At 34.4% G+C, this 22,652-nt stretch overlaps 3 protein-coding genes and 2 pseudogenes across 4 annotated transcripts; 1 reads left to right on the top strand and 4 right to left on the bottom strand.

The window, feature by feature from the left end:
- Positions 1–499: 499 nt before the first annotated feature.
- Positions 500–3,410, bottom strand: LOC120140739 (protein NUCLEAR FUSION DEFECTIVE 4-like). Its single transcript, XM_039155721.1, has 2 exons — positions 2,849–3,410; positions 500–1,869 (listed from the first exon to the last, which is right to left on the bottom strand). Exons 1-2 carry the CDS (start codon positions 3,305–3,307, stop codon positions 685–687), a joined length of 1,644 nt encoding a protein of 547 aa, XP_039011652.1. The 5' UTR covers positions 3,308–3,410; the 3' UTR covers positions 500–684.
- Positions 3,411–9,205: 5,795 nt separating this feature from the next.
- On the top strand, positions 9,206–10,546 carry LOC120140921 (annotated as a pseudogene).
- A 1,622-nt stretch (positions 10,547–12,168) lies between these two features.
- Positions 12,169–13,707, bottom strand: LOC120140920. The gene is made up of 3 exons (XM_039155913.1): positions 13,422–13,707; positions 12,545–12,741; positions 12,169–12,441 (listed from the first exon to the last, which is right to left on the bottom strand). The coding sequence occupies exons 1-3, from the start codon at positions 13,705–13,707 to the stop codon at positions 12,169–12,171; spliced, it is 756 nt and encodes a 251-aa protein (XP_039011844.1).
- Positions 13,708–13,769: 62 nt separating this feature from the next.
- Positions 13,770–16,603, bottom strand: LOC120140919 (annotated as a pseudogene).
- Positions 16,604–17,517: 914 nt separating this feature from the next.
- Positions 17,518–21,865, bottom strand: LOC120140759 (pentatricopeptide repeat-containing protein At1g18900-like). Of its 2 annotated transcripts, none has more exons than XM_039155738.1 (2): positions 21,698–21,865; positions 17,518–20,374 (listed from the first exon to the last, which is right to left on the bottom strand). In XM_039155738.1, exon 2 carries the CDS (start codon positions 20,369–20,371, stop codon positions 17,786–17,788), a length of 2,586 nt encoding a protein of 861 aa, XP_039011669.1. In that variant the 5' UTR covers positions 20,372–20,374; positions 21,698–21,865; the 3' UTR covers positions 17,518–17,785. The 2 variants fall into 2 exon arrangements, with proteins under 2 accessions (XP_039011669.1, XP_039011670.1); XM_039155739.1 differs by having other exon boundaries at positions 17,547–20,365.
- Between the last annotated feature and the right edge of the window lie 787 nt (positions 21,866–22,652).

Raw genomic sequence — 22,652 nt, 5'->3', positions numbered from 1 at the left:
ATAAAATCTTTCATTCATTCATATAATATCATTTTTGTTATATATATATATATATATAATTATATTTACCTAACATAAAAATGATTAGATACAATTTAATTAAAATCAAAATTTGCTATGTATCACGTTATACATGGGAATAAAGTCTACGCAAAATATATCAACAATTAGTTAGTTTAATAGGATGAGACATATGATTTCTTAAGCAATATTGGAGGTTTGAATCCTAACATTTGTGAATTGAGCAAATTAGGTTGAGTGAGTCATCCTCGCTTTTTCAGTACCTGATTCAGATTAATCGATTAATATATTAGATATCGATAATTATACCAAAAAAATCCATGCGTAATAATGAATTTGAATCCAATAAGCGATTCTGATCACAAAAGGTGACAAATTCCTCGTAGATAACTTGAGTTCGAATAATATTATTTACAAAATGTACATAAATTTATCCAAACTAAAATAGGACATATATTATTGTAGAACCAGTACCACGTTATAAATAATTCAAACATTATAGTTCAATTTGATTATTACTTTTTAAAAAAATACCAACGTTACAAAATTTCCTTAATAATTTCGGTCTTCTTCGGTGTCAATACTTTTAGCATCGATAATTTCCGCAATCGAATCTTCACCAGCTCCTCCATTGAAAGCCTTAATAACCGCTTCTCAAGCTCATTAAGAACGCCCTAATCTTTGAACCACAATCCCCCCATAAAACTTTCTCGTCCTGATGAACAGCACAAATGCGACGAGGAATCCGAGCAAAGCAACCGATGCCATGATGAAAAACGAGATCATGAAACACCGAGTGCCGTAGCAAGACTTATCTTCGCCGGTCGCCACCTTGTCGTAAATATACCCAATGATCCTCACGGAGAAAATGTAAGATCCAATAGGACTGGCAATGGCGATGGTGTTGAAAATCGTGCCCATGTGTCGAACTCCGAAGATCTCAGCGGTGATGGTCGGCATCAATGACCATTGCGAACCGTAGCAAATACCGACCACGATCGAGCCGATGTACAAGTTCCCGGGGAAACCGGAAGCAACAATCAAGTGACCAAACGTCAATGTTGCTAGTGTGATGACCATGAACGATGGCCTAGCCCAACCTTTGTGTAACAAAATGTCCGATAAAAAACCTGCCCCGAACCGACCTAGGAAGTTCCATATGCTCCACAAAGCAACCAATGAAGACCTCTCTACGGTCGAGTAACCAAGAGATTCACCAATTTGACTAATGTTGTTTATCGTCGCCAAACCCGAACCCATTCCGCATATCATAGCGATGAACAACAACCAAAAGTCCGCGGTAAGCATAGCTTTCGATAGATCAAAAACGATATCATCTTGATCATCCAATAAGTTCACATCCGAAGACAAAGCAATCGACTTACCTTGGTCCGGTTCGCCGCGAATCTCACCGTACTCCCCTTGCTCTTGTACTTCATCATACTCGGTCGGCGGCATTGGCTTCGGATCATACATTAAACAACTTGTTTCGAGTGAAGACCATCCCGAATCCCCATAGGCTTTGAACGCAATTCCGAAAGGCGAGGCAAGTAGAGCCAGTAGGAACACGAAGGTGACAATCTGAGCCCATGAGGGTAGAACGAAGACGTTTTCGAATATTATGATGACCATGAGATACGCAGCGACGATCAGAGCAATGTAAGAGAAACCATTCAAGTGTTTCTTGTCGGAAACGGAGGTGGTTCCATGGATTTTGACGAAAGGCATGAGCGAAAGGGAGACCAGAGTCGGAGTGATGGCGAGGATCAAAATGAAAGTGGTCGGATCACCTTGGCATATGGTGTTATACACTTGAATCAATAGTGCTCCACTTAAACCCAGAAATCCCTGACATCAAACCTCAAATTATAATTAAATAATTAATTTTATTTTAAACGTAATTAAAAGATAAAGAATAATGAAATGAATTTACAAGTGGTCAGGTTTAATTCGATTTTTTAAAAAAACTCCTTCTCAAGCTAATTACAAAAAAATACTTTTATGTATTTACGTAATATTAATTAAGTTTTGAAAAAAAAATATAAAAATTAAAATATAATGTACTCAAATTATAGTATTAAATTAAAATTATTTTGATTTTATGTTATTAAATATAATAAATTAAGATTTGATTTGATTATTTTTATTTTAATAAAAATATATAAGAAATTAAAAATTATGTTAAATCGGCTCAATTTCTTAATTAAATTTTAGGATTGAGTGGATGAAACATTTTAAAATTAAGGTTAAGTCAAATTTTATTACTATAATATTAAATTAAGGTCAAGTCGACCAAAAAATACACGACTCATTTCATTGTCATCCCTAATTCAAATCTAATTTAATTATTAAAAAACTAAACAGAAGCCAATTCTACTGTTTCATTGTGATCCCTAATTCACACTGACTCATAAAAAAGAATTATTAAAGTATTAAATGAACCACAGCCACTTGACGTAGATATTACTCAACTATTTTATTTCGTGTACTAACGTCTTTCCTACATTTATTGGGTAGCTTTTCTTTCTATCCTTATTTGCTTATTACAGAAATTATTACATAAAATTTTATATTTATCTACTAAAGATTTAATATTTGATACATATTAGAGGAATATTTTAATTTAATAAATAATATATATTTTAAACTCTAAAACCTTTATCTAAAAACTGACTCATTAATACTACATATCATCTATTTAAATGTGTTTATATTTTTTTAATTTCATTAAAAATAAATATAATAATTTCTGAGTATTAAATTATGAAAATTAAATAATAATAATAATAAAAATAATAAAGGGAAAAATCAGTGGCTATTACTATACCTTCATGATTCCCACAATGGTCCCACTGAAAGACTGAAAATTTTGCACGCCACTAACCACGTTCACCGTGTTGAAAAACGTTTGCGCATGAGCTGCCAGAAGCATGAACAAGCACATCACCGGCACCGGCGGTTGGCCGATCAACCCCACCACGGATGCCCATATGAAAAAATACCCAACGAAGCACTGGACGGCGCCAGTCACGAGGACCACCCAAGGGCCACTAAGGAGCCCGCTACGGCGAGCGGTTACGGTGGAGTAAAGTAGGCCAGAGAGGATCCCGACGTTGGCGCCTATGTCTTTGAAGACTGAAACGGTGTCGAGAGTCGATTGGTCGTAGGATTGTGATGATTTGAGGATGGAAGAGTAGATCCCGAAGGTGTAGGATGCGCCGCCGGTACACTGGATCCATATGCTCGCCGCCGTGGATATCCATTTGGTGTGGAGGAAACTCTCCATACAAAAGTGGAAGAACTAAAAGAGAAAAAACAAAGAACACTTATCCGTGGAATTTGGAATCTTGTTTTTGGACAATTATTTTGGGAGATTAGCATCCGGTAATAATGGCAGTGAGAAATATCAAAGATTTGGTGTGATTTGTAAGAGAAAAATATTTGTTTTTTTTAAAGATAAATGATTTATTTGTTGTTTTATGGAGTGTTTAATTTTTAAAAGTTATAAAAAATTATTAATTTTAAAATATTATTTTATTAAATATCACAATTGTTAAAAGTTTTAAAAGAATTATTTAACTATTTATATGTTTTAAACTTATTTTTTTCGTTAAAAATTTAATATGTTGATTGAGATTTAATAAAATCTGATCTCAGAACTGTTTGAGTTATATTTTGTTGATCAATTCTCCATTTACATTATATCATCAAACTAGTGCTTGAAACATTATGATGTTGAATCAATACTTGAAAGTAACGACAGTGTTAGTATTAAAATATGAATTTATTATATTTTAGTTAGCAATCTAACGTTCAACTTAGTCGGTCATCAATTTTTTTTTTAAAAAAAGAGTTTGAAATATATGAATAATAGGATAATTATTTTTTAACCTTTACTAGTTAGAGACTTAACAAAAAACAACAACATATAATCGACAAAACATTCTATAATTTTTAATAATCAAAATACTCAATAAAATAATACACTATAATAAAAAAAACAATCTATATACTTCATTTTTTTTTGTTAGAGCTTGGGCTTTAGACTTTATGATTATTTTATAAAGAGAAATGTATCAAATTGTTTTGGTCTAATATGTTTAAGATTATTAAATTATATTTAAATATTTTTACTACGATCACTTAATAGATTTAAATTAATAGATATTTTTATTTCTAATATTGAAAGGTCAAAATTTTAAGCATCTCAACTCGTGGGCATATTACATACGATTTAAACCAATAATAAATAAATTAAATTTAAATTGGCGATACCTTAATTAGGTAAATTATGTTACATGTAAATGCCTATCTATAAATAAAAGACTGATTGTAATACCGACTCTTCTTTTTTTTAGAAAATTCAATAAAATACTACAAAATCGGTTGTTAGGGACATGGTTAATGATCCTTTTCTATTATCAATACTATAATGTTTTATATGATATAATCTCTTAAAAAAGAAAAAAAAACTATAAATAGTATAATATTTTATTATTAAATATCAACTCACTTTAATATTATATGATTTAATTAATGAATAATTTCATTGTAACCCCCTCAGACCGATACGGTTAACCCGATCCGATCTAGAGTGTCACATTAGGGCCACCGGAGCGACCCACTGTAAAAAATAACGGAAAATTTAAAACTTTTATTAAAACATGTAAACTCATAAAATCATTTAAATAGGTATACATAATTAAAACAAATTTTCAGACTCATATATAAAACAAAATACAATTACATGCCCCCTAATCACATGTACCATACTCTGCAAGCAACGCCGGAAGAACTCCTTTATTGATGTTGATAGCTGTACTGATACAATTCTTTTAACCTGTAATGGTGAGTAATAGAGTGAGCTTCAGAAAGCTCAGTAATACAGAACTACCAGATGATGCTGAAGAACGTGCAGATACAGATAAACATATTTTTCCTTATTGGTTCAGATATTTACAGATTTCTTTGGCCGAGCTGAGGTCCTATTGATATTTCAGGTAGTAATAAATAATATTCAGTTCAGATGGAAATATTTCGGATGTCTAGGTTTAGGAGATCAGAATAGGTTATCTAGTGTGTTCCCGTAAAACGAGTGAAAATATATAGATAAAATATTTCAGTAAAATCGGTTTATGTAATATGTTTTAAAAACATGAACACTACCCCCATCCGTCAAGTCCAAAATGTGTAGGTTCTCCAGAACCATACACCCACCGTCAAGTCTAGTAAGGCCCTGAGCAGACAGCCGAGTCGGTAAGTAAAGCCTTGAGCACAAAGCCGAGGAGCCTCCAGGTATTCTTCCTCCAATAATACCCCCAAATGAAACATGTTCCGTCCGTAAACGGATATATCAAAAATCAAAACATAATTCATGTCAAGTATCATATCAAAATCCAGGTCAAGTATCAGATCAGAATCCAAGTCAAGTATCAGATCAGAATTCATGTCAGATATCAGATCAGAATCCATGTCAAGTATCATATCAGAATTCAAGTCGAAAATCAGATAAAATATTTATATGATTACGGATATTATTCATAGGTACTGGATAATCTTATCATGAAGATAAACCCGGATCTTCAGTTTACCGATAGAATGTCAGAATTTAGAATTACTATAGGAAGGTTTCAATAACTGAAAAAAATCATCAGTTATTTAGAATATGAATTATCATGATCATATCTTATTCGAATATTTTTCAGAAGTTGTACGTAATCAGAAGGGTATTCAGAATCCTTTACAACTATGTCGATTGATCGAATAATCGAACAACTTGAGACGAATAGCTCTCAGAAAAAATGCTTGTCGACTGGTCAATTTATTGTCCTTCTAGGGTATTTACTCATTAATACCACAAATTATTGTCCATAAATCAACTTTTAAGTCATCACTGAACATATCTTAAAGAGACGAACATATATTCTAATGGTTTTTATTTCATTTTCACGCTTCCACGATACCATGAAATGCTGACGTACTTGATTTGTGGTTCATAACACATAGGGATGATACATCATATAAGTTCATATGAGTTTCCAGACTTATCCTAATCACTTACTTAATCCTCACTCCTTGAGATTACTTAGTTCATTTAGCATTCAAGTTCATCCCAGTTACTTCGGGATTTTCCAGAATAAGACAGACGTTTCTGAATTTCAGATACATATTGTAATTTCGTTCAATTCAATTTGATCTTCGTGGTTGATTTCTCTAATGAATATTCATTTCTTAGTACCGGATGTGATCTAGAGTTGAACTGAGCTGAGCTGAGTACTTCCCAAAATTATCATCAATCCAAACTTGAGGAAACGAACACACATTCAATTAATATCTATGTCATTCAGGTATTGACATAGCTCTAGGGTTGATCTACTCACTTAAATTGTGTTCCATTACTTTTAAAGGTAGTCCAACACCTATGCTTATTTGGATTCCTTAATTAATCCAATACATTTTCTTAGTTTAGGCCATAAGGTTATTTTGGTAATTTTGGTGTTCAGTTTTATTCCATTAATTTCATAGCTTGAGGATATCCAACCATTCCTGAGCTTGGTGATATTATTGGGTCATTTCCATTACAGGAGTATTCTGGTCATTCCACAGATCCGATGTATTTCAATCATTTCCTTCCATCCTGTCTTATTATTTAATTCCAATTTATCATCTATTCCAGTCCCTTCGAACAATTCTGATAAAAGATATAAGAGCACCCCGATAAATTGTTATTCAAGTATTTACTCGTAAGTCGGATATTTTCGGGTCAAGTGCCTTCTCAGATTTTTACCAACGGAATATCAAGAATTTTCTGCACTAAGTCAGGATCTTAACAATCAAATTCGTACTTAATCGAGTTAAGTACAAATCCTCAAAGTATTGTCTCGTTTAGGGTCAACTCGGAGTATTTTACCTCTCAAGGGCATTTTCGTAATTTTTTAACCAGATAATTTCGATATTAGCTCTTAATGAAAATAATTATAATTTAAATATCCTATGGTCAATTGCTTTCCGAACATTCTCTGATCTTGAAATTATTCCTTAACAAACTTCAAGCATATTGTGCAAACCCCTTTTTGGCGTTAAAACCAGTTATCTAAATTTTCTAAATAAAACTATCATTCCTTATGCACATCTGTAAATATATCAGATCAATATGTCTTTTCAGAGTTATTAACCAACTTCCAGGGATAAATTCTTGTCATCCTACAATATAAGGGTATTTTCGTAATTTTACCCTACTAGAGTATTCTCATAATTTCTCATCCAAGTACCTTTAACATTTAACCTTTGATGATATAAAATATAAGTTACAAATTCATGGTTGATTTCTTTATCACTAATCACAAACTTGTAATTTAATCCTAAAAATTCCTCAATCTCTTATATTAGTCATTCGATCCGTATTCAGTTACAGAATTTCTACCACATTCATATCGAGTGTATAAATTATTCAACTCCACAAAAGTGACCAACATTATCTTATTCATGCATTTACCAATATCAACATGTTTCATAAAGCATAAAGAGGTAGTAAATTATTACCTCGATTTTCGTGTCATACTAATCGACCATAAAAATTCCATCCGAACGCACTCGATCTTGAAATCAAATTCCAATAATTCCCCAGATACATAACAATATAAATTTTATAAAAAACGAGACTTAATATCAGTTAAAAACAGCTTACCAACTCAATTTCTAGCTTCCAATCTTTTTCTCAAGAACCCGAACCTTCAAATATGCGAACCCAAATCTAAAATAAATTTTCTCCCCATAAAAATAACTTATTAAAATCTAAATAATAATTTGAGGACTCAATTGGTAAAATTGAAACTAATGGTGCCATCACAATAGTTAATTACTTAAATTAGTGACTAAATTGATTTTGTAAAAACTATTATGTCATAGCTATAACCACTTGGAAACTAAGAGACAAGATAAAAATCTCACCAAACTTGGATGACACACCTTGTGATTTACCCATTTTTCACTTTAATACGACCCCAAAATCACGTGCATTCCATTGCTCATTTCACGTTCAAGCAAGAAAGCGTGCCAGACGATCGCCAGTACACTGCATCAACCGCCCATTTTGTCACCGTTTGAAACTTCATTTACATGTTCGAAGCATCTTATCCTCCTTATCCTAGATCCGACCTCCATTCATCGAGAAATCTTATGGATCATTGTAGATCTACCAAAAGCCATTTGGTTTTCTTAAAACAAAACATGTCAGTTTGCATCTGGCGACCTTCCAATGATTTTGAACTCGAGCTATGTTGTTCCTTATTACCGACCAAGGGCGGTACTGAAGTTTAAAAGAAACCGCTAACTACCATTCTGACACACTGAATTTTGACCTATCAAAAACTAATGATTCACGATAAGAGAAGAAGGAAACATTAACGAGCCAAATATAGAAGATTCGGGTTTTACTAATCAAGCCACAGTTCAAGTGAAATCATCAACTACTATCTCTATGCAATAAAGTTCAGACAAACTAAAAGTTAATAATTCGAGAGAACAGTTCCTCAGCAAAATTACCAAACATAATATCCCTGGTTTAGCTTTTCCAAATCAAGCTATAGTCCAATCAAAACTATCAACTACTCTGTCTATGCTTTGGATCTCAACATTCCAAAATTTACTGATTTGAGTTAGGAGAAGGAAAGATTACCGAGCGAAAAAACCATGATTCCTCTTGCGCCTGATGATACTAGGCCGATATGCTCTCTTCAGGAAATAAAGCATTGGCTCACTTAATGAATCTCATGAATAAAAATCCAAAATATCTTATTCATGTGTGGTTCCAATTATTTTGAATAGAAAAATATTTTATTTTCAATCTCCTCGGTAGTCAATCATTCACTCCCCCATTATCTTAAAAAATATATATAAAAACAAATCAGAACTTTAGTAATAATTACATACGAAAATTTTAGAATTATTTATCAATTGTTCGATTGAAATTGAATAATAAATACCTTAGCTTTATAAATTAAATACACATATTTATTCATGTAATAAATCACCATACTTTCTTCCAAAGTAGCCATTTAAAATTAATATTTTTAAATTTTTAAAATTTAACCGCTAAATTAGAGTGTTACGTTCATATGTTCATATTTAGTAGAGTACTGATAAATATAAAGTCATTGTTGGTGTTATTTGCGCCAAGCAAAGGATGTTGACAAGAAAGTTTATTAATGACGCCCAATCATTCGTAAGCCGGAAACCTGTAAGTTTAGGTGTGTGATATTTGGCATTTAGTTATAATTTTTTTTTAAACCTACAAGTTGCCGGTTAGATTACATTTAATCCCATTTATAATATTTAATGTTTAATTAAAGGGTAAACTACCCAAATGATCACTAATGTTTGAATAAGTTTATGTTTTCCCCACTGAAGGTTCAAAAGTAACATATTGGTCCCTAACATTATTGATTTGTAACAAATTAGTCACTCAACCGTCGTTTCCGTTAAGTTGATGACATAACAACGTTAACAAAAATGTTAACATTTAGTTTTGTCCATAAACTACTGTTAAAACATCAAATAGATCTTTAAACAATAATTTTATATCTAATTTATCCAAACATATTTTTAATTTCCAGTTTTTATTTTTCAAATACTCACAACCACCACCATATTCCTCCCCCTCCCGCCTCTCCCGCCTCATCAACTCCCGAACCCAAATGCAGAAAATTATCAGCACATGCTCCAAGCATGGGCATTAGTATGCCTATTTTGATTGTGAAAATGAAAAAGAAATATAATTTAAAAGATCAATCTAACTCTATTCTCTTCTGAAAATGTTGAGTGTTGGAGGATAAATATTTATTTTGAGCAGGCATTGAATTCGATAAGGATAAAGTATAAACCCTTTATCTGAGGTTGTTGTTGAGGGTAAATAAATGTGTATAAGCAGATGACTTCTAAAATGCTCTAGGCTACCAGATTTACATTGCAAGATTGAAGCCTTGTAAATTTGTAAGTTACTTATAACTTTTATGTAAAGCTCGACTGATTTTTTGTTCGATTTACAGACATTGAAATCAACCCAAGCGATGAGAGAGGCAGTGAAAGGTGCAACAAGGCAATGAGACAGATGAACTTGCCATTCCTGCAGAAAATTATGCAAGAATTCGAAAGACAGAATGAGAAGATGGAGATGGTGACTGAGATGATAGGTGATGCAGTCCATGATGCTTTGGAAGGGGACGAGGAAGAGGAGGAAACGAAAGAACCGGTGAGCCAGGTTCTTGACGAGATCGGTATCGACATCAACATCAACCAAGAGGTACTATTTTCACCATTTCTCTCACATATTGCACATAGCTTATTTTCCGCATCTATTTGTTAAGATGTTCTAACACTGCTTATTCGAATCCAATCTTAGTTTGTAAATGCACCATCAGGGGCCATTGTGGCACCAGCTTCAAAGGGTATGGTTGCACATGCGAAAACGACTAGAAAAGATGACAGTGACTTACAGACAAGGTTAGACAATTTGAGAAGGATGTAAGTATGTTTGGGAGCTGATGAGGTGGGAGAGACGGGGAGGGAGGAAAACAGTGGTGGTGGTGGTGGTAGGTATTTGAAAAAAATTAGAAATTAAAAGATTTTTTAGGTAAATTAGATATAAAAGTATTGTTTAATGACTTATTTGATATTTTAATAGTAATATGAGGGTGAAACTAAATACTAAACTTTTTGTTAACGCCATCAATTTAAGGAGATAATGGTAGAGTGATTATTTTGTTATAAATCGGTGACGTTAGTGATCAATATGTTACTTTTAAAACTTTAATGGAAAAAACAAAAACCTACTCAAATATTAGTGATCATTTGTGTAGTTTATCCTTAATTAAAGGGTAAACTACAAGATTGATCAATTTTTTAAGTTCTGTACATTTTTTCCTCAATGAATTCAAAAAAGTAATATTTTGTCAATTTTGTCGTTATTTAATTAAGAGGTGATCATTAAAGATTAACTGTCGTTAGACCTTTAAAGGACTATTGAAGTGACACATTGAATTTATATAATTCAAAAGGATAAACTACACAAATGATCACTAATGTTTGAGAAAATTTTTATTTTTCCTACTAAAGTTTCAAAAGTAATAAATTGGTCACTAAAACATCAAATAGGTCATTGAACAATGATTTTATATCTAATTTATCCCAAAAGCTTTCTATTTTTTTGTTTATCATTCGAAATATTCGATTCCAAAAAATTAGAAAGCTTTTGGAATAAATTAGATATAAAATCTTTGTTCAGGGACCTTGTTGATGTTTTAGTGACCAATTTGTTATTTTTAAAATTTTAGTGAGAAAAACAAAAAAAATATTCAAACATTAGTGACCATTGGTGTAGTTTACACTTTTTAATTTTATAAATTCGTTGTGACACATTAGTAATCCTTTAAAAGTCTAACGACATTTAACCTCCACCACATCTTAATTAAATAAAAATAAAAGTGACAAAATCTTATGTTTTTTAAATTTAGTGAGGAAAAGTGTACAAAACTTAAAAGAAAATGATCAATCATGTAATTTACCCTTAATTAAATCAATCAAATTTTGAACATTATATTTAATTCATTTTAAAAAAATGGTGATTTATAACGATGATAAAAAGACTTGCACTGGACACGTTTTGATCAGACCCAATCCGAAAAAGTCTTTTTTCTTTTCTTTTTTTTTATAAGGATGATTTATATTCACAGAGTTTCGGAATATCGAGAGTTGAGTACCCTAGGGTCCTAGTGTATATACATACTTGACCTTCTCTTTAGAATAAATTTGGGAGGAAGTTATATTTTAACAACAGAAAACAGGAAAATAAACAACTAGAAAAGTTTCCATACCTCCCCCGCTTAGAGTTTGCTATATCCTCCTGGCAATAATCCTTGTACTCAAGGCCACCCGATCATCAAACTGCCCGATAATCACACCTAATTCTGCTTTTTAAAATTTGTATTCAAAAAATAGAAAACAAAATCAGGCAGAGAGGGAAATAGAGTGCTCATACGTACCACAGAGACCAAGTTATGTTTATGTTTGGGGTCCAGACCTCGATAAAGCACACTAATATCTATTTCATTATTTAAGGCAGCCACTGTCGCTGCTATGTCATCAGCACTTTCACATGTATTCTGCCAAACAATTAGAAAAGTGATGTGGGACAAAAACTGAACCAACCTCTTGGAAAAAATTACTATCTGGATACAAGTTGCTAAGGGCTATTCTAAGTGATGTAGGGGCAACTGGTTCTCTCCGTGCATCACTGGATGCAATGGTCAGGGCAGTGAAAATTTCATACAGTGCACAGACAACACATGGATCTCCCACATGAGCATGATCTGATGCTGATCTCCAAAAGAATTCATCACGAAATTGCCTCAAGTGCCACAAAGACTTCAGTTAAGGCAGCAAATGAATAGAAAGAAGTTACAAATAGGGCCAAGTTCAAGGATGGTGGGCTGAAAGAGACCATGAATCACAATACGAGAAAACCAACCTGTATAATAACATTCAGAAAATAATTGTATTCACCAACTTCACTCAGAAGACCTGTACCAAACACATCAGTTTCATTCAAACCTTCACAGGAGATCTCATTTGCGGATACACCTTGGTTGTTTACTTCCGAAGGTACCCTTTGTACTGGTCTCGAATTTGAAGACAAGCGCTGTCTCTGTCGTGCTTGGTATGTTTCTGAAAAATGACATCAACAAGTTAGAATGCTGCCGAAGCAGCCAATCTACTCGATTAAAAATTAGGAACATAACACCAAGACCATGTTTAAACAGTACGCACAGCTTCCCGGCTAAGCTGTACAACTGAACTCTATCACAGTAAGGAATACATATATTACAAAAACGGTGAGTCCAATTTATATAAGTGAAATTTATTTTGGCACATATTGAAGCATGCACACATGTGAGAATATTCATGCAACTACACAATAGACTGCCAAATACCGGTACACTCTATAACGCAAGCCAAAACTAACAAGTTAAATAAAAATGCATTACTAACGAGACAGTTCGTCGTCCAAGATTTTTCACGCATTAGCCAATCAAATTGAGGACACCATTACCTGACCTTTGTAACAAATACCCAGGCAAAGAAGTTTCATTGTCTCAACAACTGCAGAAAAGCATTATTGACTACAAAATATTTCTTAAATAGATTAAACATAAAATTTCTTTTACAATAAAAAATTCATTAGTGAAATCATTTTAAAGTCTGTTAAGATGCTACCGAGAAAATCGGTGCCAAGAAAATTTACCATACATACACTAAAACAGTCATTTTACATTCACCAAGTACGTGGGACTTGTATCAAGACACCAAATCCCGACATGAAAAAGTAACTGCAATAAGAACATTACCAAGGCTTTGGTGAACGGCCTTCTTAAGGTCTGCTTGGAACCTTTCTTCATCATCTTCCTCAGCTTGCAGTTGTCTTAAAGTCTTTGTACCACGGTCCCCAGGGCCACCATCAACATATCTACCTTGCTCTTCCACATTGCCATGGGAGCTTCTAAGTTGAATGTTTTGGTTTTCAGATGGCATGATACTTTCCATCAAGAAATTTGTTGTTACCCTTATGCCATCTACCCTTTCTTCCTGCCCATTCATCACTAGGGAAAAATCTATCTTCGGGGACTGCACCATTAGATAGTCCTACATAATGTGAAAAGATGATGATTTCCAGAGTACCATGCCACAAACTAGCCAAATTAACAAACCTGGTTATATTGTTAACCTTGTTTAAACTTTGCAAAAGTGTCAGATATATTAGAAGTCACTGGCACAGTGGAACCATTAGCAGTGCTTGTTGGTATGCTATCCAAATTGTTTGTGACCCCACTCCTTAGTGCCAAATGTTGCTGAAAAGAAAGTTTATGTAGTTTTCTGATTATCTTATCACTGTACCCATAAAGTTAACAGCATAAAGCTTGTCTTGGCATAATAGCATTGACCAGCTTCCCATCGCATCATGTATAAAGGAAAGAATCACCAAGATAATGCTCACCTCAACATCTAGATTACCAGCATCTGAACAACCATCATGCAATCCATCAGCTGCATTCTCTGCATATGCTTGAATAGTTTTTTATTTTGCTCAGCAAGGTGCTTCTGTTTATCCTCATTCTCAATCTGTCTTTGATACTCCAAAGTCTCCTCAAGCTTTCTTTCCTCTGCTTCCAGTTCTATTTTTCGCCTAAATTCCTGTTCTTGCTGTTTTAAGTCATCACTATTCACAGAAACAACTTCAGAATCTAGATGATCACCATCAGAAGCAACTACCACAGAACTGCAATAAAACATGAATGGAAATGCACATCAACATTAGACTATGCAAACAGCAGAATGCTTAATGGATAATGAGAATATAAGAATGGAGAACAGAAAGGGAAACACACACTTGCTCATCCGTCTCGTCATTTATTATATGAAGCTCATTTGCACCAGAAGCCTGAAACAGTAAAAAAAATTAGACCTGCACACAATGGAATATGCAGCCCAAGTAACTAGCAGCTGAATTATACAAAATAAAAAGTAAACCCTACCTTTGAACCTTTGGATTTTCTGAACTCCTTGTTCTTTTTCTTATCCTTGATTTTCTCCTGTGAATGTCTAGAATTATCACCTCCTCCTCGGGCACCCTTCTTAGAGTCACGTGCAAGCTCCGCTAAGAAAGCTTCTCTCGCAGCATCGGATTTCTCAGTGGCATCTTTCTCAGCCAGGTCCTCTAAGTGTGCCTGAATTTAAAATGATAAATAAATAAATAAAGGGCATATAACAATATAGCATTGTATGAGATAGAGCCTCGCACAAATCCAATTAGCTTAATACAAACCCTCAAGTATGATTTCACTAAAGGCAATATTATTGACTGATAACCATGAGCAGATACAAGCTCAAGTATGAGTTCCAACTGCTGCATCCCAGTTACATTCGCATAATTCGTGCATCAAGTTTGCTTAGCTGCTTGACAAATGAAACAATTAAGAATGGTAGGTTAAGAATCAATTCTTTATATTGAAAGTTGCACCTAAAGCAGACGGCAGAACTCTACTGATAATTGTTCCTTCTGTCTCTGAATGGCAACATCTATGCAGGCATCCACTTGATGCAGAAAATCCTTGGCTCTCCAGTCGCAATCTTCCCCAGATTCCAAGTCACGTAGCTGAGAAGTAAGACCATCATAAGTATTCTCGTGGCCAAATTGATTGGCATTCAGTGCTTCTGCTTCTAGTAAAACATGTGCTATAGCATCTAACTCGAATATATTGCTAAGAAACATAGCATCATTCTTGGTCTCATCAAGTTCTTCTCTGCGCTTTCTAAGAACAGATTCATAGCTTCAATGAACAAATTAAGTGACGGTCTCCCTCTTCTTACCTTCTTCAAGACAAAGATCCTCTAAAGCCTGCAATGCTTCCTCATAGCTTATATGATCACATTTTCTCTCACAGAGACTGTAGGTGATAAAACTCCTTCTCCAGCATCTGGAGAATTTCCAGTCCTTTCTGTGTTTTCTCTTCTTTCATGTGTATCCATGGTGCCAATTGATGCCCACTTGAGGGGCCTGAAAAGATCCAGGATAGCAGAGCATCAGCATCCCGCACAAGCTCATTTCCCTTGCTACCACTAGAATTTACCAGTGCAGAATCTTCTATTGCTGCATCGGGCAATAAATGTTCATCCAGGAGGAGACAAGAAGCATCTGCAGTAAGAACAATCTTCTCTTTAACCTCAAGAATCTTAGTAGCACCATTCACATCATCCAGGGGAGCAGTCTTCTCAGTATATCTAGCCAGACCACAAGAATGAGATAAATCCCGCAAGAATTTAAGGATTTTTCTAAGCTGTGTAGCTCCCAGAAAACAGATGCACATGGGAGTTTGATCTACAACATGATTCAGAAGCTGAGGATCAGAAACCAGACTATGCAACTCATCCATTGTGAACTGTATCACCTTGTTAAGATGACTCGCAGCAAGATACTTATGTCTAATAAGCAGTTCAAATGTAGCATGAATTCTTTCAAGCAACCTGGCACGCTTGGCATCTTCCACTGTTGGACAACTATCCACAGAGGGATATGCCACAGAACCCTTGTTTCCATCACATTCTCTGCACTCAATGCTAGAAATTTTGTCGGTCATTTCCCTCTCCACTAACACAATTGTAACTATTCCCAAAGTTTTCCTTCTCAGGAGATGAATCCCATGCATCTTTGAAGCAATCATCACACTGCTCATTATGGTTTCCTGAGACAAAATCCCCTGATAAATCTGAAGCCTGGGACTCAGACCGGTTCCCAATCATTTTAGCTGCAGCAGAAATATCCAAAGGATTCCAAGAACAGTTAAGGAGCATCTCTATCCATTCACTATCAATATTCTGTGGCAAAAGGTTAGGTGTAAATGATACATACTTTATAAAATAAATAAAATGCTATTATAGAATGATTTTTTCTTTAATATTAGTATTAATATTGATTAAATATATTGTCTTTAAAATATAATTAAAAAAAATCCAAAAATAACACCCAAGACATTTCGATTTATTTTAAGTTTTTTAAACATTTCTAAATAAGTTTCAATGTTGTATATACTTTTTTTTGGTACATCAATGTTGTATATACATAAAAAATGTATTTCAAAAGAAAAATAATTGATTAATTAATGTTGAAGACCTTACTAAAAATTAAAGATGTAGTCTAATATAATTTAAATGTTAAAGAAATTATTTGAGTGTAAAATATAACTATCAGTAAGTTATTTCAATGGAATAAAATATAGGGTAAACTACATGTTTAGTATCTAAACTATTACTTTTTTTGGTACATAAACTTTCATTTGTTTCAAAGTCATACCTAACGGTTAGTTTATGTTTCATTTTGGTACCCGTCGTTAAAAATTTAACATAATTGACATTTTTATAGTTAAAATACATCATTCATCACTCAACCATCGTCTCACTCTAATTTTGGTCACTCAAGTTTAAATTTTTTTAATTTAACTACTCAACTTTCAAATTCCTCATGTTTTAATCACTCTAATTTAGCTAATTGATAATTTTTTTCGCATGACTTTTTTTTTATTTTATTTTATTAATATATAATTGAAATAAAAATTAAATTTGAAAGTTAGAGTGATTAAATTAAGAGTAATTTGAAAGTTAAATAATTAAATTAAAAAAATTAAATTTCAGTGACCAAAATAAGAGTAAGAAGATAATTAAGTGATAAATGAAATAATTTACCCATAAAATATGTCATGTTGTAATAATTCCACTAAGTTTTTAACATTGAGGTACCCGAAACAAAAAAATAAACATTATGTATAACTTTGAAATAAATAAAAATTTAAATACTAAAACGAGACAAAAATAATAATTTAAATACTAAACATATAATTTACCCTAAAATATATATGAAATTATTCTAAAGAAATTTGAAATGAATAAAACAATTTAGATCATGTACATAAAACTTCTCGGCCAAAAGTTTGTCATTTTAACATTAAATACATCCTGCTGCTCAATTGCCAAGCCGTAGCATTCGGATCCAATATCGGGTTCGAGTTTTCAATCAAAAAGCTCATCTAAACTGCAACAAAATGAAGAAGCTGGCATCAGCTCCTTATTTAACTTTAAAAAAGGCAGCTTATAATATAAAAAAACCTCTTCTACTTCCTGCAACAAAACTCCGTTGTGCTCCGGTCGGGTGGACAACAAACTACAGCAAATGCATCCGCTCCACGTATGATTGAAGTAACCATCTGTTAAGAGGCTCTCCACTCCCTACAAAACACCCGGAATTGCCATTCTCGGTGAAGAACGGAAAGCTAAAAATGTTAAGAAGATCTTGAACAGCTTGTCGCACGAGTGATGATCCGGTAACCCTGCTCCGCCTGCCCCATCCAGTCACTATATCAATCCTGCTGGGACTGACTCCCGTGACCAGCATTTGTTGGCGAAACCAGGAAAGTGTCCTAGCCAATGCTGTTACAGCAGTTCCATCTGACATCACATGTAAGTTGATCAGCCAATAACATGAGCTTTTCTCTCTAACAGCATCTGGATACACATTCTTCTCCATGGCTACCTCCCAAACAGACCCGGCCTCCTCCTTTAGCCCTGATTTGTGAAGAAAATCCACAACAGCATCCACCAGCCCCCTCTTGCTCTCTCTATCCTCACTGTGCATCATATCCAAGAACTTGTCCACATGATCCCGCACATTTCGACCATCAGGTCCCGCTGAAGGCATACTTAGCAGAAACATATGTGCAGGATGACCTGTAACAGATAAGAGCTGGCAACAAGTCCCCATATCATACGGTGACCTGGCCTCTGTACAATAACTCAGGAGCAAGGTATAAGTTTGCAAAGAAGGATTTAAACCCAAATCAAGCATGCTTTGCAGCAAGTTATAAGCATCCGACAACCTGTGTACCCTAAGGAACGCACTGAGCAAAGAATTGTAAGTAGGAACATTCGGGAGCAGCCCTGCTTGTAGCATGGACTGATACCATTGCCAAGCCTTCTCGATATTACCAGCCTTACCCCATATGTCAACCAGCAGGCCATAAACAGTTTCATCAGGCACCCAGTTTTTCCTTTTCATCACACCGAAAATTGCTTCTGCTTCATCCAGATATCCACAGTGTCCAAGCACCTCCATTACTATGCTGTATGTGACCTTGTCGGGTTCAAATCCAGCATTTTGCATATCACGATAAAGTTTTAATGCACTGTCATAGTTCCTTGCCTTTGCATGCAAAGCGATCATGATGTTGTAGGTGACTAGATTAGGAACACAACCTTGATCGCCCATCTCACAAAACAGCCTGTTGGCAGCAGGCAAGTGCCCAGCCTTTCCAAGACAGTTGATTATCACACTATAAGTGAATGTATCAGGAGAAAGGCCAACTGCTTGCATTCTTTGGTACAAGTCCATGGCAACATCAAGAAACCCAGCTTTGGCATGGATATCGATGAGAGTACAGTATGTGACACGATCAGGTTCACAACCAATTTCCTGCATTTGATTGAACACATTGATAGCTTCATTCAAGTAGTTTGCACGTCCATAACTATGAATAAGACGATTGTATGTCACAACATTTGGCTGACAATCATCCTTCACCATCTGGTCAAGCAATCTATTTATTGCCCCAAATTGCCTCGCACGACCAAGGATACCCACCATGGTGGTGTATGTATGACCATCGTGCTTGAATCCAGCCTTGTTTTTCAGCCAATAGAAAAAGCCAAGAGCAACTGAAGGATCTGGTATCTGCTTTAGGACTTGGTTAGCTTGAAATGCATCCATTGAAAAGTTGAGATTTTCAAGAGCCTGCTCGGCAGCAGGGCCCCACTTCAGCTGTTGCAATATCTGGGATACAGTTTCCACCGCGTGCCCAGTGCCTCCTAGAGATCTGGTCATAGAAACTCCCGTTGCCATTTTCATATCTCTAAAAGATTTCCTGAAGCCATCCATGCCAGAATCTGAAACCTTTGCACTTGAAGGTATTCCATTGGAATTAAAATTTGACATGAAACGATGAGATTGAGCTCTCACTCTCTGTGGTATAGGCTTCCTCCGATCATAAGTATTTGCAGAACTACTATGAGTTTCTGATGAATCCACAAATTCGGCATTCGAAACTCGCTTGTAACCTTTGACAAAATTGGATTTGTTGCCTCTATCTTTTGTACCATGGTAGCTAACTGTTGATTTTTCCCCAGCTGCTACTTCAGATGACTGTTTTGGGTTGACTTTGGCAAAGTTCTCTCTTTTGACAGGCTTGAAAGCTGGAGTCTTTATATTTGGAAGAGTCCTTGTCGATTCAACCACATAGTGTCTAGGTGAGCTTAATATAGTACCCCCATCAGACAAAGGAAGTTTATAATTCATCAGATCGGACAAGAATGACACAACTTCGATGCCTGCTTTAACAAACTGGTCAGAAATGGTAGCTGTTGCACGTTCATCATGTTGAACAGCATTAGTGCTGCTAGCAGAATTTACAATGTTAGATCTACGCAAAGGAATAGGATGAGAGACAGGCTGTGTTGCTCTCTCAGCTCCATGAGAATCTACAGCTTGGGATGCAGTCCCCAACTTCAGAGCTCCCATAGCAGAGGGTTTCGACAAAGCTTCATTTCTTATGTTCTGCCTTCTTGAAACACAGGTCTCATCTTCGGAGCACGTGCATGAATTTCCATCTGCAGCAGTACCTCGTGAGCCACTAAATAGAAATGATCTTGCACCATTGGACAGGTTACCAATATGCTTTGCTCGTAACATGATCTGCATAGACCAGAAGATTTTTCAAGGAAGAGAAATTGTTTAACCCTAATATATCAACCGATAAGAAAAGCATCGATTACACAAAGACACAGCACTAAACCAAACCATAGGCAAAGAGGGCAATCATCTTTTTCCACAAAAGCAAGTGTTACATGCCACTAAATGCCAACTAAATCCAGCAGTTTCCTTCGATGTCTTCACTCAATTCCGAATAAGCAAAAGAACAGGTCATACATCATAGAAAATGAGACGTGATTTCATCTAAACATTGCATGGCGTTTCTGCACCAAGTCATTTGAATAAGAATCACACTCGAAATTATAGCACAGAATAAACAAACAGCCTGTTGTTTATAAGAGGTTTTCCATAAACAGTATGTTTATAAAAGATGTTTCAGCTCTAATCCTCTCTATCAATTACAAATGGGAGCAGTCCATGAGCATACAACATTTTGCCCAGCAATATCAACCATTCTGGACACCTTATCTACACTTGGCAACTGTAGAAGAATAGTTTTCCCAAACGAAAAATAACCGATCCCAGAGGAGACATTCAAACGCTTATAATGCGACAGAGAAAGTGAGAAGCATAAATAGCTGAAAAGAATGACAATTGCAGGTTATATCATGCAAAAAGTAACTCCTCTTTCCCTGTCGAAAGAAATAATCCATTGTTTTTCGATCTACTAATTTTCATACTAACAGTTCAAAATCCACTGAAAACCAAACATACAGTGCTCTATGTATTCGATCTCCGAAAGCTCCGAAAATGAGAAATTTTCTAGAACTAGATCTCCAAATTACATAATTTGGCAGTCCTTTCCCCTCTAAATTCTCCATGAACCTTAGCATCAAACAATGGAAAACTGTACTCTAAACAACAAGTGCTGCAAATAACTTCAAATAACACCAAGTTTATCTCTTTTACACAGCAGATCAATGAAAACAACAGAAGAACAGCCAACCACAAATCCCTCCAAAAAAACGCCATTCATATCGCTAGAGCTTTCTTTACATTTGACTTATCTCCTAGTGCTTTTAAAAATCAAACCACCATACTTTTCTTCTTTGTCGCCGTTAAAACACTCACTTTAAACCCAAAAGACAAATGACCACGACATAATAAAAAAAAATCATATAAAGAACATGCAATTTCCTCCACATCTGAGAATGAACCAACAAAACCTATGTGCTTAATCGTCGAATAAAGGAATAAAAAAAAAGTACCCATTAGTCCTAAAACCATATAGAAGCAAAAGAGCTGAAACATAGTAAAGAATAAGATCAACATGCTGCAAAAAAAAAGGATCATAGTTTATGAGAAGAGAAATACCTCAGAATGGAGTTGAAAATTCTGGGTTTGTTTCAGAGAGATGTACAGGGGAAGCCTTTATTGAAAAAAATTGTTATTCAGGAAGAGAAATAGAGACTGCTCTCTTCTTCCCTTTCTCTATGTTGTCAACCCTCTATTCGTTTTTTCCAAGTAAATTGGGAGTGGCTGTGACGGTAGTTGTTCTCACAACTCTCGTCTTTTGTCTTGCAAATTTCACACTATTTTAATTTATTTATTTTATAAAAAATATGTTAAAACCATAGAGAAAGATTAATCCTATTTCTTAGAGAGTAATTAAATAATAATTTCCATAATTAAATGGTAATCCTATTTAAGGATCTAAAGATTTGTAATTATTATTAGTATATATATTTTTTTTGAAAAAATATTTTACTTTAGAGTGTAGATATGTGGAGAAAAAGGAAGACAACAAAACAGCCAACTGAGACTTTGTGGATGTGAGGCTACCTTGCAAAACAAATTACATTCATTCCACTTATTCTTTAATTGTCATTAATTTTAAGGTAAATTACATAAATGATTCAACGACTATAGGATAATATTTTTTTGAGTTCTTAGATAATTAAAAATTACAAAATGATCGTCTAATTATATGATGTCTTTTTAGTCTATCAGCTATTAAAAATTATAAAATTATTATCCGACTATTTATATGTTTTAAACCCGTCATTTTTCAATAAAAAATTTACGATCATCTAAATTGGACATTAATATGTTGACTGATATATAATAGTCGTTTACGATTTTGAGATCAAATTTTAATATATCTCAATCAGTAGGTTAACGTCTAACTCATATTGACATTACTTTTTTAACAAAAAAAATTGCTTTTTAACGACAAGATTTTATAATATATTTTGATAATAATACTCTCCAAAATAATATAGTATACTAATTTTGACAATATATGTTGCCTTTTCGTGGTGTTTTTCTT

This window comes from Hibiscus syriacus, unplaced genomic scaffold (assembly GCF_006381635.1).
Source record: "Hibiscus syriacus cultivar Baekdansim isolate YM2019G1 unplaced genomic scaffold, ASM638163v2 tig00110788_pilon, whole genome shotgun sequence".
Taxonomy (NCBI): Eukaryota; Viridiplantae; Streptophyta; class Magnoliopsida; order Malvales; family Malvaceae; genus Hibiscus; species Hibiscus syriacus.
This window is presented reverse-complemented; position numbering and strand designations above follow the sequence as displayed.

What these genes read in the sequence shown, in the direction of transcription:
- LOC120140739 (XM_039155721.1), bottom strand. Translation starts at nt 3,307, where the DNA reads ATGGAGAGTTTCCTCCACACCAAATGGATATCCACGGCGGCGAGCATA. An exon ending in CCATTGTGGGAATCATGAAG is followed by an intron (nt 1,870 to 2,848) that starts GTATAGTAATAG and finishes GTTTGATGTCAG; the next exon opens with GGATTTCTGGGTTTAAGTGG.
- LOC120140920 (XM_039155913.1), bottom strand. Translation starts at nt 13,707, where the DNA reads ATGGTGCAGTCCCCGAAGATAGATTTTTCCCTAGTGATGAATGGGCAG. An exon ending in GGCCGTTCACCAAAGCCTTG is followed by an intron (nt 12,742 to 13,421) that starts GTAATGTTCTTA and finishes GTCATTTTTCAG; the next exon opens with AAACATACCAAGCACGACAG. An exon ending in TTCTGAATGTTATTATACAG is followed by an intron (nt 12,442 to 12,544) that starts GTTGGTTTTCTC and finishes CCTTAACTGAAG; the next exon opens with TCTTTGTGGCACTTGAGGCA.
- LOC120140759 (XM_039155738.1), bottom strand. Translation starts at nt 20,371, where the DNA reads ATGCAGATCATGTTACGAGCAAAGCATATTGGTAACCTGTCCAATGGT.